This window comes from Heliconius melpomene, chromosome 12, assembly GCF_056956725.1.
Source record: "Heliconius melpomene rosina isolate 202511_hmr_F chromosome 12, ASM5695672v1, whole genome shotgun sequence".
NCBI lineage: Eukaryota > Metazoa > Arthropoda > Insecta > Lepidoptera > Nymphalidae > Heliconius > Heliconius melpomene.
In genome coordinates this window covers 273,704-290,346 of record NC_140400.1, presented here as the reverse complement: position 1 = coordinate 290,346, position 16,643 = coordinate 273,704, and the positions used below count along the sequence as shown (strand labels likewise).

The 16,643-nt window shown below is 37.1% G+C and overlaps 2 protein-coding genes across 4 annotated transcripts in view; one reads left to right on the top strand and one right to left on the bottom strand.

Moving 5' to 3' along the window:
• The window catches only part of LOC146533280 (inactive dipeptidyl peptidase 10), a 240,748-nt gene that overhangs the window by 118,088 nt on the left and 106,017 nt on the right, over positions 1-16,643 (bottom strand). The window lies entirely within an intron of this gene.
• On the top strand, positions 13,963-16,626 carry LOC146533284 (serine protease inhibitor Kazal-type 12-like). Its single transcript, XM_085194907.1, has 3 exons — positions 13,963-14,046; positions 14,391-14,502; positions 15,085-16,626. Exons 1-3 carry the CDS (start codon positions 14,031-14,033, stop codon positions 15,137-15,139), a joined length of 183 nt encoding a protein of 60 aa, XP_085051033.1. The 5' UTR covers positions 13,963-14,030; the 3' UTR covers positions 15,140-16,626.

The window sequence follows — 16,643 nt, the reverse complement described above, 5'->3', positions numbered from 1 at the left end:
TTGAGTTCCGCCACTCAACAAACGGAGCTCTCTACTGGGAGCAGGCACTGAATAAAACAGCCTAGTTGATGTAACCCACACCCACGCTTAGATTACTTTATTTGACTTAGCTGAAGTTTAGCTTGTAACTTAAAATATACTTTAGGTACTAGTATTCGTGGCGTCTGAAGTTTAGTTTACTTAGCTCCAGCGCTGTGTATGCAAATTAACCAACTATCGACATCTCAATGTAAAATGAAGAGAGAGTAGTCGTAGAGTCAGAAAATATAATCTTTTAGAGGCAGGGTGGCAGAGAGCACGGTTACCCCGCCCTTGGCGACGTGCATGTCTGTGAGTACCTGCTTCATCTTACACCCCCGCAGTTAATCATCTTTATAAGAGCACTATGAACGGTCCGTGGGATCGGCGTTACCATTTACGTAAGTTAATTGTTTAAAGTCGATTTGTATATTCTTTTTAAAATTTAAAATTATGTGCTTCTTTTATTGTTATTTTACTATAGTTTTATAGAGTCAATTAATAAATCAGCTTTTTGTCTAATTTTGCTGATATTTTATATAACATATAATAAATTCTTATATTTTGATTCAGAATGTCTTACAAAAACGTATATAGTCGGCTTGAAGAGCCCATACTATGTGATGAAAGTTCCTTCTGCCTAGTAACACGCATATGGTAGGGTACCATATGCGGGTTACTGCGTGATGTTAGGTTAAGTTAGTTGAATCTTCGACGCGGTCACAAAATTACCTCATTTTACCGCTTTTCAACTTAGCTATATAATTCATTTACAAACACTAAATTTTAAAAGTCAGAAATAAATTTCAAAGGACAATATTTCAAAAAGTTAATTCAATGCATGCTCCATCGTAAAATTGCCAAAAGAGAATTACTCGTGATAAGACAGACGTGAATAATGTTATCTACAATGGTTTCCATGAATCCAAATCATAAATCAACTGAGGAATCCCAAATTCTACATATTCATGCTAAAAGCATTAATATATAGAATTTGGGATTCTTCCGTTTAAAAAACGGTAAAAACCGAGGTCTCCTTTCCTCTTTTACCATTGACTCTTGCTCTTTTTACTTAGCGCGTTACTTAACGTAGCGCGATTTGAATACACGTCTCTTAGAGACAGTCTAAGCGCTCTGACCGCTAAGCCATATGTTCTCATCAAGCAATTCTATGTTCTCATCAAACATTTGTTACAATTTATGTATGTTGTTAGCATCCCTGTAGGGAGATATTTACAAATTTCTGCTACACAAATATTATTGCTAAGAATTATCATTTGGCAAGAGAAAATGCTATTTATTAAATATTTTTAGTGTTATTCTACAATTAGGAAAGAAAAATACGTTTGAGAAAACTTTTTTCATAAATATTTTTTTCTACTCCTTCATATATATGTATAGTACATAAAAAGTGTCAAGTTAAAAAAAATAATATCCAATAATAATATTACCCATTTTCGACAACGCAAATTCATATAATACAGAAATAATAAAATAAGCTGATGTAAAGAATTTATATCTCAACGGTACTTAATAACTGTAGGGCCCTCACGCGCCCTCGAGAGGAGAATCTTCATAATTTTCAGTGTGAAATTCAAAGAGCTTTGCAAGTAGAGCTTTATTCTTGACACTCCTTTGATATCCACAATTAAACTTGGATAAAATACTTACTTATAACATATAAATAGATTTTTCCTAGAATTAATGTTAATGTATATTATACCAGGCGCAGCTGTTGAGGGTTAACGCAGTGGTTTTGGGTTCGATTCTCTATCGGTGCTCTAAATTATTATTTATATATATAATTCATATATTACTCGACTCGAGAGTCTTGTTTGATCTCCAATAAGGGGAATGATTCATTTAAAATAAAGCAGTCTTACCTTTTTTCTGCATAGCGGGACAGACTGGAGCAGATTTAATTTAAATTATATTTATTGCAGCGTTAAATTTTGCCATTGTACACGCAATGCTTCTACAATTCGGCAGAAAGTGGGAACTGAGTGCCTCAATACTAGGTTCGCAGGTTCCCTCTGCCTAACCTGTGCTACGTGTACGTGCGGGATACAGCGTAAAGCTATAAAATTATATAAATAATGTTTATTCCATCGCCTAGTAAGAAAAAGTAGTATTGTTTGCTGGAACTCAAAACCGCACCGGTTAAACAATAAGTAACATCTTCAATATTTTAGTGACAAATACTCACGACACTCTTTATTAAATTTGATGTGTCACTTTTGCCAAATAGATTACTTACCTGAAAAGAAGAAAAGTTAAATTAATCATCAATATAATTTAAATGGCATTAATGGGAATGAAATATGTTAGCGCTAGGTTTCCAGGTTCCCTCTGCCCGTTCTGATATGTGCAGGATGCAGCGTGAAGCTAAAGTAACAACTAGATTATCATAAACAGCTTATTTAATAACCCTTCCTTAGTAGACGGGAAAAACGATTTTTGTTTCCATGGTATTTTCATAATTTATAAGCCGATAGTTTTGAAATATTACATTGTACAAAAGACCTTTTGTAGTATAGTAGGTCTAGCAGATTCAACAGTCGGGCTGTATTTGCCAATTTTCTTCAACAATCCTTCTGAAAATCTTCTTAAATCTGAAAGAATGTCTTCAGAATTCGGTAGAAAGTGGGGAACGGCCGTGCCTTAACACTAGGTTCCCTCTGTCTACTCTGCTATGTGACGGATACAGCGTGAAGCTTAAAAAAAACAAAATTATTCTTTAAATATTTAGTTTTTTTGCTTCACGCTTTTTTTATTATTATTATAACAGTAAGCGAAATACAAACTTTGATTTTAATACATTTACGAGTATATTACGGTAATAAAACAACTACTGAAGTAAATGTTCCTTGTGAGATATTTTAGTTCGCTATATTCTCTTAAACTTATTTAGAACAATATTAGGTATAAGTTTTGAGTTAATATTTTAAATTTATGTTTAAACTAGTTTTTAACTGCAACCTTGTGTGGCCAAATGTAATATAATCTAGTATTTTTGTTTACTGAAATATCCAACATTAAATCATTTTTCTCAATGTGAATCTGTAGTTCTTGAGATAAACGCTTAGCTTCACAATACAAGTCTAGATTTAAAATATTTTCGATTTCTTGGTTTACAAGAAACTCCTTGGAACGTTCATTGGATTTACCGTGCCCATCATACTACAGGGTGAGGAGTTCGCCGCAGTGCCGGGGGCTGACGGTGTTAAGTTACGCTGCTTAACACAACATGTATCTCTTATATGCTCACGCGGTATCTCACATATACCTGTGTAGACAAAAGAAACCTAGACCAAGGCGCGTCGTTCAATCGCACAGATAGCTGTAGCTGCTCTGTTATTGGAGCAGTGAGCTTAATTAAGCAAACCGAGTGGAAAACTTAGGAACGTTCTAAAGTACGGCAGAGTGCAGAGCTCTTACAAGCAGATGAGTTTTGTAGTTAACAATAATACTATTTTAAATTGTGACTATAAAACTATAAAATATGTTTAGGTTACAGCAACATAGTTAAGACAAAGCGTGGCGTTGAGTTTCGCCACTCTCCGAGCAATGCCTCGAAAATTTAACGTTGCGTGGAAAACGAAGTACTTTAACACTAGGTGCCTTTGCGTATTCTGCTATACGCGTGAATCACTTTAACACAGACATACGATAGTGCATACTATTATGTATATATACATATATATTTGAATAATTGGAATTCTAATCAGTTTGAAGCTGTCAGATACAGGCGAGTTAAACAAGAGTGCTCGGATACAAAATAAAATAATGGTAGCGTAAAACACGTTCATCAAACAAGCTCCACGCTGTTCGTTAAGCTCGTGTTTTTTGCATACAAAGTATATTTTTAACTAGTGATAGCTGTTCTACTAACTTTTTAACAAGTTTAAATATTTTTATGACTATAATTAAGTAAGTTTAGCTTAGTAAATATTTAACATTGTTTATATTCCTAAAGAATAAGAGTAATAGAGGCAGTCGTGGCGTAGCGGTACAGTGTCTGTTATAGGTTCTATGTCCACTTGCGAAAGTTAATTGTTTTCATTTAATAAGTTGTAATTGTGGGTTCTATCCCAGCTAGAAGTAACGCACATATTTAAAATAGTGCAACGTAATGTCTGTAGTATGTGTAGTTGATACTTTCTGCTTACTTATTTAATAATGTACAAAGAAGATAACATGTAATAATAGTATATGTGAGAAAATTTTGTAGATAAAGTTACATTTTTTTATACAAAACTTTTGACATTAGCTTTAAAGTTTTACAAACTTATTTTATGTCTTGGCAACGTTAACATTGTAGAGAGAAAGAGAAACAGAAACAAATACTTTAATTTGAGGGAGTGTGGCGCACGGTGCGTCTCACTGAACACGTGTCGGTTGTAAGTTGGATTCTCACTCCAATGTCTGCACCTGCCTGTAATTAGTTTCATTTCTTTCTTTGCTTTAGTAACAAGACAAAGCGGGGCATCGAATTTTGCATCACAACACGCAATGTCTCGAGATTGGACAAAAATAAAAAATGAATCCATGGACGAAAAGTGGGGAACACAGTGTTTAAGTACCAAATCATACATTATCCGCTTAGATGCGGAAAACAGGTCAAGCTAAAAAGTAACAAATAAAAGTTGTTAAAATTATATTAGTAAGTTCGAGTCACTCATTGTTGAGTGCCTGAACTTAACTAAGTTAACTGAAATATCCGTACAACTCCAACTTCGCCATTTTTGTCTGTCTTCTTACTACTGCGAGGAAATGAAAATAATTGATACATGTGAGTGGAAATCGAACTAACAACCAGATGCTGTACCACGACGGCCCCAATATATTGTACTAACAAAATTAAAGTACACATTAAACGTGCAGCTACATAAGGATACATAACCGTACTGTTTAATGACATCTGCATTGCACAAATATAAATATTTGCTGACCAAAATAGTTTAATTAAATACGATATAAAATAATAACATAATGTTTTAGGAGATATTTTCATTAGTATACCTGAGTTGCATACGAGCATTTATGCATCGTTTGTGCATCGTTTGTCTATGAAAATGAAAATATAAGTAAATATTTATATATATTAAAAATTTTTCATTGTGTTGACTTAGAACTTAGATTTTTTCTGTGCTTTAAGGATCCATAAACCTGAATATTTAATATGAATTTCAGCTTGAAATTTCTACGCGATCTCGAGATACATGGTCTTGACGGACGGACAGACGGACAACAAAGTACGAAACCCTAGAAACAAGTTTAAGCAACCGACGTAGGCTCGGGTCACTAGCCATTACAAAAATATGTTTATTGAACAATAAACGCATTTTATTTAATCTACGTCCAAAGGTAGACAGTTCGCCCGTACCGAGTCACGTTGTAAACAATATATTTTATAAAAACAACTAGCGGCCCGCTCGCGGTTTCACCCGCGTGAACTATGTTATTATTAATTTCTGTCTCCATGACTACGTCCTAGTGACGTCTATGCAAAATTTGAGACTCCTAGCATTTGTAGTAACGAAGTTTCATACAAACTTTCAACCCCAAAAACAACCCCTTAGAAGTCGAATATTGCAAATTCCCGTCTTAGCGAGCACCTACGTCCTATAAGTAACTCCTATGCAAAATTTGAGATTCCTAGCACTTGTAGTTTCTGAGATTTCGTGATGAGTGAGTGACCTTTCGATTTTATATATATAGACTAGTGGACCCGGACGCGGCTACGCCTGCTTCAACTATAAGAATATTTATTAAATATATTCATGACATTATTTTCAATTTTCAATAGAATTAGTAAGAAAAGATAAGCTTAAATAATCAAAAACTATACTACAATAATAAGTAGAGACATATTATTACAAAATTATCTGAGTTATTGAAATGAACTAACAAAAGGATTAAAAGTAACTAAAGGATAGGTATTCTTAATATTAGAAAAAGTACCTAAACTTTTCCGTGCGTGCGTACATAGATATCGACTCTACGAAATAACTAAACATTTCTCTCTATTAAATAGGATAATTTTAGCGGGCAATATCAAATAAAATAAGAAGAGAACCAAAGTGCAGCTTAAATTAATTATAAACAGCAAATAATTACATAAACATTAACAATAGTTCGAAAATGTATGAAAATTTATAAAACCGTCAACATCATCTGCCCGTTCGCGTCGGTCATACTCGTACTGTGCCGCCCGAAGGCTAGGTCATTTGGAATCAGTGACGTCTCCTTCATTATTTATTAGAATGCTATACAGTAAACTATAATTTCAATCTAGATAAAATGTTAAGAGTGACTATTCATAAGGATGAATATCAAAATGTCGCGGTAACGGTTGCGTAGCGACGCGACGATTGTTATTAACATGGCAGAATAAATTGCATGTCAAATTAGAAAGTACTTTAAAATATATTAGTTTATATGTGTAATGTAATGTTATATAGCCTATAGCACTTCTGAAGAATGCAGCTTTCATACAAAACAAAAACAATGAAAATCGGACCAGTAGATCCAGAGATCTTAGCGTTCAAACAAACAAACAAACAAACAAACAAACAAACTCTTCCGCTTTATTATATTAGTATAGATTACTTCAATAGCTTATAGCTCATAGTATTATTTCTATATATGTAATTAGTATAATATTTTAATAAGCAGCTTTACGATTTTTCCTGTTAGTTTTTATGTATTGTACTTCCCACTGAGTTCGACTCGCACTTGCTCTGTTTTTTATATAATACTAGCGACCCTCTTGCGGCTTCGCCCGCTTTTACTACTGGATTATTCATATAATGTATGTTTGCAAAGCACTTAAGATAATGTGAAAATTAATTAAACTCTAATGCAACCCGCATTTTCGTAGTTCCAATAAGGATTTTCCAATTGTTTTACTCGGCAAGGATTTTTAAGTAGGTATCGTAATTTTAAATCTGTGCTACTAATCTTTTCAAGTACTTATTAAAATATATTTAAATGACTATTTTTAAACGGAAGAAATTATAATTACCTACTAATAACTACTACAAAAAATATATCGCGCTGAAATAATACATTCAACTCCAATTATCCAATACGTGCAAACGCATCTAAATCTTCGTTGCTATAAAGGCAGGCGGGTTTTTTTTTGCTTGTGGTTAATGCTGAAGAGGATATTCTGTCCCTGATGAAAAGCAAGCACTACGTGAGGAAAATTAAATAGAATGCCGGGAATCGAACCCGGGCCGCCCGCGTGGCAGGCGAGCATTCTACCACGGAACCACCGATGACTGCTCATGACGCGCTTGTATAAGCAAAACGTCGCGGGGCGCGTTTCGCAGCAAGGATGTTTTGATATTGTAACAACTTCTAAAGTACTTATTAAAATGAAAAAACAGTAAAAGACAGTTTTGATCTACATTAAATGGCCAACGTAACTAATATACTTATTTATATGCTGAGAGTAAGGGATAAGTAAAACTTAAGTCGGCACAGCTGATGAGTCAACGGCGTGATGTGTCAACAATTAAATGCGTTTTTCTCTAAAACTATTCGCAATTTCGAAATAGTGTCAAAAGCAAATTTTATCTTCGTTTAACGTAGAAAATTAATAAAGTATTTTAAAGGATAAGGATTAATACCATTATGGAAAAATATCCCTCACAATAAAAAATATATTGAAATTACTATTTTTAGACAGAAATATGATCACTACACGTTATCCTTAAAAGATAAAAATATGCTCTCGCGGACTTTTTTGTAGATCTTATTAAGAGGAACAATACTCCAGTACATTTTTTTCATGTAGTACTTACCATTAGAGCAGCGCATGCGCGAAAGTGTCTCAACAGGTAGGACTTTATACACATTTATCGTATTTATGTTAATTTACATAAGAATGTACGAATAATAAACTATATATAAACCTTCTACGAAAAACACTCGACTTAATGTTGAAGACCGCATCAAAATCCGTTGGGTGGTTTAGAAGAAGAAGAGTTAGAAACAACAGACAGACACGAAAAGCGACTTTGTTTTATAAGATATAGGATACCCAGGGTAGGTAGAGGAAACTTAGTGTTAGGAGATACTGTTTTTCACTATCAATGAAATTTTCAAGACATTACGTTTTGAGAGGCAGAATTCCAAGTTGTGAGTTGATCCTCTCGAGCGGGGATCGAATCACTGCGTTTGTCTTCAATCCCTGTTCATTTATCCGTTATTCGTTATCTGTAGTCCGTTGTCCGTTGTCCGTTGTCTAATCATATTAAAACCCACAACCGTTATATATGGTACCACAACCACCCCATTGTACTATAATTTACACAAGGAGCTCTAGTGTCTTAGATTAACCGAAACGCGGCAATTTAATTCCATATTGCAACGTAATAAAACTATTAAGACGCATTTAGATGACATGTTTACATACATTTGTACCGAAAATTATACGTTGATATTGTAACGATTTATTTATTATTATTGTAACGATAAATTTTATTCGGCATTTCTATCATCTAATAAAAAGGCAAAGAGAAATTAGAAATACATCACTTTAATTTATTCTTTGTATTAAGTAGCAACATATTACGTTGTTACGTATTAAGTAACAATAGCAATCTTTGCCCACAACTTCGTCGGCGTGGAGTTTTAGATATAAAATGGAAAAGTTCTTTTTTATCGTTACAGTAGGTAGTAATAAAGAGAATTGCTCTCTAAGTGCTCCTCTGCACTCTCTGTCCTCCTTACATGTTATCCCAAGTCTAGTTTCATTTGCGTTATCTGGCGCGGCCCGCAAGATGTAAGCTAATTTTTTTCTTCGATTTCTGAACGAGTTCAAGAACGATCAATGTATGTGATAAAAAAAAATCAATAGTCACGACGAGCTTGATGATAAAATGGAACAATTAATTATTACTGACGAATCAGATGAGAGTAAGTACCACGAGTCCGGTGTAGACGAATTGATATATTTCTACGGATTCTGTATATTTCTTTCGCCTCGTCCACCGTCAGCAACCTCCACATACATGGCTCTGTGGGTCCTCGTTTTTTCGTTTCGTTTTTCGTTTTTCGATTGAGCAGTATGCTGTTGGCCATATCGGCCTCTACAGCGTCACCGGACTTGGGGAGGCCGAGCTAGACGAGCTCTGACCTTGGCATGGCTACCGTGGAAGGTACCAACAAAAGAGAACACAGTGGCGCAAGGGCGTCTCCTTTGAGACTCGGACCGCGACTTGCGAACACCGTTCGTAGTGGGGGGCTTTGCTTCGATCGGTTCGACCAAAGCCTACTGGGGAGGGCTCTTGATGCCCTATTGGATTAATGAGTGCGGGCTCCTCTCGCGCCGAGGCGCGATTGGGCCACAGTAAAGCTGGGACCTCGTCTCCACCGGCGGGGACGGTGTGCGTAGCGTGTATGTGTGCGATTGTGTGTGGCCCTACCTACAAATTTAGGGTCGTTCGCTTTAGTGATGGGGTCAGCATCATCGGTTAAGATATCCCGGGGTCGACGGCGATCCCACGGGCGACGTTTGGCGTAATTACACGAGTTTACCACCAGCGGATTCGGATGCGATTCGGCTTTAGTGAAATAACTACTAGAGAGCTTCCGACAGTGCTCTTTTACTGAGTCTAATTTGACGTCTCTATGGAGATCGGTATTACGCATGTACCACGGGGCACCGGTAGTATTACGCAAGAAACGGTTTTGGATTACTTGTAATCGGCTAAGGTCTGTCTGTGCGAACACAACACAGGCGTAGGCGAAAATGGGTCTGACGCATGCTTTATAGAGTCGGATTTTATTTCTAAGTGAGAGTTTGCTTTTAGCACAAATGAGTGGATACAAACAACTTAGGACGTAGGCCGCTTTGCGGCGAACATAAGTAATGTGGGCTTTAAAGGACAGTTGACTGTCGAGAATGACACCTAAGTGTTTGGCCTGTTTGGCCTCGGGAATTATTTTGCCTAAAAGGCGGACATGTGGCAGGTAGTCTGTCCTACGAAGGGGGAAGTAAATGATGTTACTTTTATCGGGATTGACCTCTATGCGCCATTGAAATAGCCACTGACCTATGCGGTCCATGGACTTTTGGAGTCTTTTAGCTATGCACACTGATACTCGGCCGGACGTATAGACGGCGGTATCGTCTGCGAAAAGGGCTAGGTTTGTACCTGGGGTTTTGGGGATGTCGTGAGTGTACAGATTGTACAGAAGCGGGGATAGTATGGAGCCCTGAGGGACTCCAGCTCTAACTGGCCTACTGGAGGAAAGGGTGCCTTCTACCCTATATCTAAATGAGCGGTTTGATAAGTAGTCTCGGATGATGTGCACGAGTCTGTCAGGTACGTTAGTCTTTTGTAACTTGTAAATCAAGCCATTGTGCCAGACTTTATCAAACGCTTTTGCAATGTCTAAGAAGATTGCCGCTGATGGCATTAATTTGGCTCGGGATAGCAGGAATTCCGTGAGGCGGTGTACCTGGTGTATGCTGGAGTGTTTGGCTCTAAAGCCGAATTGTTCGGGGGGGATTATGTCATTGGCCACGACTGCGGCTTGGAGACGAGTGAGGAGGATACGTTCGTATATTTTGCCCATTGAACTGAGAAGGCTTATGGGGCGATAACTGTGGTTTTAGGAAGAACTGGAGGACCATCGGGTCCTAATTTAACTATTACAGGTCTATGGTCTGAGTCTAACTCTGGTATTACCTCGATAGAGCGCAGCCTGAGAGAGACGCCCTGCAGGATGGCTATATCGAGAATTGAAGGTCGGCCCCGGGGCCCAAATCTAGTGGGAGTGAGGGGGGCTATTATCTCAAAGCGAGAGGTGGTCAGGTCATAGATATTTTCGAGTTCGATTCCTCCTCTATTTGTGGAGTTGCAATTCCACCTGGTACTTTTACAGTTAAGGTCCCCGGCTATGATAACCGAGTCCCCCATGTCTAGTAGTGTCTGTAGGTCGCTTCTAAGTAAACTCTTTGATGGAGAGAGATAGGCGGAAGCTATAATAGTGGGTGGATGTCCAGTCATGTGAACCTTACAGACCGAAACTTCGATGTTAGTGAGCGTCGGCGGCGGATCGAGCGGTATGACGTGAAGCGTCTTTCTGTAAAATATGACGGTGCCGCCTTTGGCGCCGTCTCTGTCGTTACGAATAGTGCGGTAATTGGCTATCTTGGGATCCCTATTGCAATTTCTAAGGAACGTTTCCTGAACTAGAAATAAGTCGAGTTGTCGGTTTGTAACAAAATCGCGGACTAGCCCCATTTGCGTATTGAGACCGTTAGCGTTAAAATAACCTATGTTGAGAGAGCGCGGCTTGACTCGGGCGAGTCTTAAATCGGGCGGGTTGATTCTAAAATTATTATTGACCGCCATTGGAAGTTTGAGCATTGACAAGTAGTAATTTGGCTATAAGCTTTCTGTTGAGCTTAATTACTTGAAGTCGACTTTTAGGATCGCCGTTTGAGTCTACTAAGCCTTTCGCGAAGGCCAATAATTCGTCTTTATCTAGTATATCTAAAAAGCTGGTCGCAATGTCGATCGCGTCTTCGATACTATCCTGTTCTGTTACCTCCCCACGGGGCTGGCGGGCAGAGGAAGTGGCCCTGGAGGGCTTGGGTTTGGGATTGGAGGCCTTGGCGGCTTGGGTCTCTGGTAGAGGTTTTTTCCACGCATTGGTGGAAGGAAGAGGGGCTGGTTGGAGTAGTGGCTGAGGGCCGGACGGGTTTTGCGCTGGACGGGAAGGCATCGAAGCCTTATGCGTCCTGCCGCCCTTTCCGCCGGACCTGCGTGGGGCCCTAGGGCATCCGCGGTAATTTGCGGGGTGCCCTTGGGTCTCACACAAGACACAGCTGGGAGGTACGGCCGGGTCTGGGACCTTGCGCGGACAGTCAGCAGTAGCGTGACTTTCTAAGCACTTCACGCACCTGGGTTTTGCGTGACAGTTTTTGGCGGAATGCCCATAGAGCTGGCAGCGGTGACACTGCCCGGGAATGCCACGAGACCATGGCTTATCTATAGTAATGCCCGTGAATGAGCAGATGGATTTAATATTGAAAATTTGTTTGCCCTCAGGGCTGCGGTCTAGGACAGCTAGGACCATGTCGTAGCTTTTTTTAGTGTACTGATTGTACATACGGTGGACTGCCCTAACGGGTAGATGTTGGGACATTAAGTCCCGAAAAACGGATTGGGTCTCAACTCGACTGGGATACCCTTGAGGACTACACGTAATTGACGCTCGTCCTCCAGAGCGTAGGAATGGAACCCTATGTTTGAATTCCTAAGGTGGGTCGTAAGGACCCTGTGGTCTTTAGGTGTTAACACCTGAATTCTAACTCCCTGAGCTGTAGATCTGGCAGAATTGAACTGCACTTTAGCGGACAACATCCATAATTGTAGGTTATCCCACGCTTTTTTTTCCTGAACTATGATCGGGGGAGGTAACCTATCCCTACGAGCGCCGGCCGGTAGCGGTACCGAACCGTCGCCAGAGTTGGACGCGGGGATTGAATTATTATTGTTGCTATTATTATTGTTAGCGATTGCATTGTCTGTCTTGTCAGTCATTTCGGCGTCGGAGCCGTTTTTGTCTACCTTGTGGGTCCTCCATTCCACTTTGTTGATCAATGTACATAGTGCTATTGAGCCCGCACTAGTATGTAGTCAGCAATAAATTTAGTTTAGTGACAGCTTACACTGTAACGGCACACAATATACAGCGGAAACTATAAACGTATCAAATATTAATTTAGCTCAGCAAATGTAAACCTAAGTAGGAATTGTAAGTTTCTTGGTTCTATTCAAATTATTTCTTTATAAAGTATACATGATATATATCGTGAAGGTCTGGTTGGACGCTCCAATCTCTCGTTGGAATAAAAACAAATATTTATTCTAAAATAAATGAGTACTAATGATAATATAATTTGGATGCCGCGTTTATCACTAAGAAACGAAAACGAAATAGCCTTCCATGTTTAAAACATGTAATCTCATTAATATTTGTTGGATGGCAAAACCCGATGATAACAAAATCATTTAACTAATTGACGGCAACATATTCAAGTATTTAACGAAACCTATAAAATGTTTTCCAATTATCAACAAAATTTATCAATTATATCCATCTAAGTTCATTTTGCTAGCAGAATACGTCCTCAGTATTGAGTGGCGTAACTCAACGCCACGCCGAGTGGGAATTGAACACACAAGCGTCGCGCTGACGGTCGCGTGCTGGCAGCAGTGGCAGCACTCCTCTACACCTCCTGCTTAATTAGCTGTCACAAGTAGTATGCCACATTGAATGAACTTTGTTATGGAAACTGGGAATCCAGATTAACTCGTTTCATATCCTCAACAATTTTCCTCTTAATGCAGGTGTAATATTTACATAAAAAGTATTTAAAAATTGCTGTTTGATTATCTATACTAATGTAATAAACACTGATATAATAAAGCGGTAGAGTTTATTTATTTATTTGTTTGTTCGAATTACTTTTTTTAATTTTTATGAATGTTATATTTCTCAGGAGTGCTATAGGCTACATAATATTACGGTGGGTAAGTCGTAGTTAGCCTTAAATAACGAAATAACAAAGCACGACGGTTGTGAACTCTCGGGGGACTAAAGCATATAAATATTTTAGGTTTTTTAATGTGCTGACACTTAAGAAATAAAAATACTTTTTACAACTTTTATATGTTTTATAAAAATGTTAAAGTAGATCCATTTTTTACTCTGACGAAGCAATGCATTGAGTTTCGCCCCTCATCACGCAATATGTTGTAATTTCGGGGAAAGGTGAGGAACGGAGTGTCTATCCTACTATTGGGTAAAAAGTTGATTCTGCAATTTAAAATAAAATAAGTAAGCAAAACCACGAGACGTCAATAATGCTATAAAATTGTATTAATAAATAAAACCTCGCCTTTAATCGCACAGTAGAGCGCTCGTACTCGCGACTGCTGGCTGTTCCACATACACTCACATACAAACATAAAAAAAACAAAATGAAGATCTTATTTCGTAAGTACAGTTCTATTATTATTGGTATATTATTTGACGTTTGTTAGTCACGTGATGTCAGCATTGTTGTGTGGACACAACAAATTTTAATATTTTTTGTTGGCAGGCAGACTTTATTTTTTAACCATTTTTTTTCTAGATCTTAGCTTTTTTTGGTTGTTTATTATTTCTTAATCAAATGTAAAGACACTACGTTTCAGCAGTCACTAGTAGCAGTCAACGCCATACTCTCTCTACCAGAGCAGAGGTAAATGATAATTCATTCCCCGGTCGGTATCGCAGTCCGACCGCGGCACTATAACATCAATATTGATATAAATACTATTCATATATATATTTTGTAGTCATCATGTCTCTACTCTTCGCGTTAGCAGCAGCAAGGAGTGGATGCATCTGTCCAGCAGTGTACAGCCCTGTGTGCGCTACTTCCGGCAAAACGTTCAGTAATCGATGCCAGTGAGTATTCATAGCGAATCTGTGAATGTGCCCTCATTTTATTAATTGTAAATTGTGTCAAAGTTATCAAGAAAAATAAAGCATGGTTATTGGTGAAATGACGAAGTTAAGAAGCCGTCGTGCTGCAGCTGCAACATCTGTCTTGCTTATAGTCACACGCTATACCTAACATTAAATTCAAATTGAAATTCATAATATTCTTTATTCAAATTGACTATTACAAGCACTTTTGAATCGTCGAATGAACATATGAACAATAAGCTACCACCGGTTCGGAAGGCAGTTCTGCTGAGAAGAGCCGGCAAGAAACTCAACAGTTGCTCTTTACAAAGTCAATGGTACAATTTATACACTAGCTGGCTGCTATTTTGCATTACATTCGATAGACATTAATTTCATACATGTTTATCCTCTAAATATTCTTACTAACAGTGTAATAAGCTTTACTTTGTTAGAACTTTTTTTACAAATACTTTAAATTTTGGTAGTGGCTTAGAATACACTGCGGAATTTTATTATATACACGTATACTCATAAATACACTATTAATATAAAAATGTTAAAGAAAAAATCTTGTTTCAGATTATCCTGCGCGCGCGCCTCTTTCAAGCATTCCGGTCCCTGCCGTAGACACTAATATAACAGAATGAGTCACGCCAATACATCAAAATTTTACTTTAACAGTACTGCATTGAATGCACGCACTCGTGCAATTAATAGTAGTTTTTGTTTCATCAAATTCGGGTCAGGATTTCCAAAGTTTCGGCGTTGTAATGTTTCACTGAGCAAGAATGTTTTCAAGAATGTTTTCAAGAGCGAGAGAAAAACGAGCCAAAGTATGAAGGTGTTCGCCAACGCCGACTGGCAAGATGCAGCATCTAATGTGTAATATCTCAGTTATTTTTGCAGATAGGAAAAAAATAAAAACAGATTCCTTTTCCTCGAGCTACTTATGTTTTATATATGTTGATAACAAAAACGTTGGTGTGATTCATTATTACAAAGACTTAATTGTTTTATGGGTCATAATCAGAAAAAGTGTACATTTTGTGTCTTTTCTTGTCCCGCTACTTTGAATGCGTTTTAAAAATACAATTTTAAAGATAATTTAAATATTTTGCCATTTACGATAAATTTACTTATTAACTTAAAGATTTTTGTAATATTTTAAATGTATTATGGCTATTAATAGTATTTTTTGTTAGTTGCAAAAAACTTTTCAAAATGCTTCCATACAATTTTTCGTGTCCCATTCACCACTTTACTTTTTAAAAATTGATTTGTTACGAATGTTTATGGTTTTATTTGATTTCAGATATGTTTATATTACTTTACTTTATGCAAAATATTAAACAAAAGTACTTTTACTGATATATTATTTAATAAATAATATATATGAATTAAGTAAATTTGTCCCAAAATATTGTCTTTTTTGTTACTCAGGGCTAGTAACGTACAATTAAATTATGAATGCAATTATTTTGGATGGTGTTTAATATTAGTTTTTATTGTGGCACCATAATTCTAAAAGTCAATGCTGTCGTAGCTACAACAAGTAGTGTTCTCGCAGCAGTAGAGGGGTTCAAATGTTTTAGAGGGAATATGTAAAATTACATCTCAGGGTTATAAACGGCTTTTATTTTGGTAAGTATTCTATAATTTCGTTTTCTTGTTTATGTTATTTGCTTCTTTTTACAAAATCTCAAAAAAGAACTTCAGTGCTTACACATGCAACACGTGGCTTATAAGCAAATATGTAAAAAGGTTAGAATTTCTCAGACTTTATTCTCATTTGCGTTATATTTCGTTACGTAACGAAACTGAGAAAATATGAAGCCTAGTTCATAATTACGTTACCATCGGAAGATATGTATATAAAAAAAAATTGCTGGCATATGAAAAAAATAATTGGTGACTTTTGATAACGTAAAGTAACCAAAAATAATGATTTTTAAGTTTTTTGCCTGTTTGCTTGTTTGTCTAATGTGTTTGTGCACGCTTATCTCAGAAACGGCTTAACCGATTTAGTTAAAAACATTTTTTTATTCTTCCTGAAATTAGTTGTGATTTTGTAATTACTATTTTTTTCTCTGGAGATAGTGAATTAATAAATATGTAGTTCAAGTGGGTGAAGCTTTTAT

Coding starts and splice junctions, on each gene's coding strand:
- LOC146533284 (XM_085194907.1), top strand. Junction 14,503..15,084: donor ACGTTCAGTAATCGATGCCA/GTGAGTATTCAT, acceptor ATCTTGTTTCAG/ATTATCCTGCGCGCGCGCCT.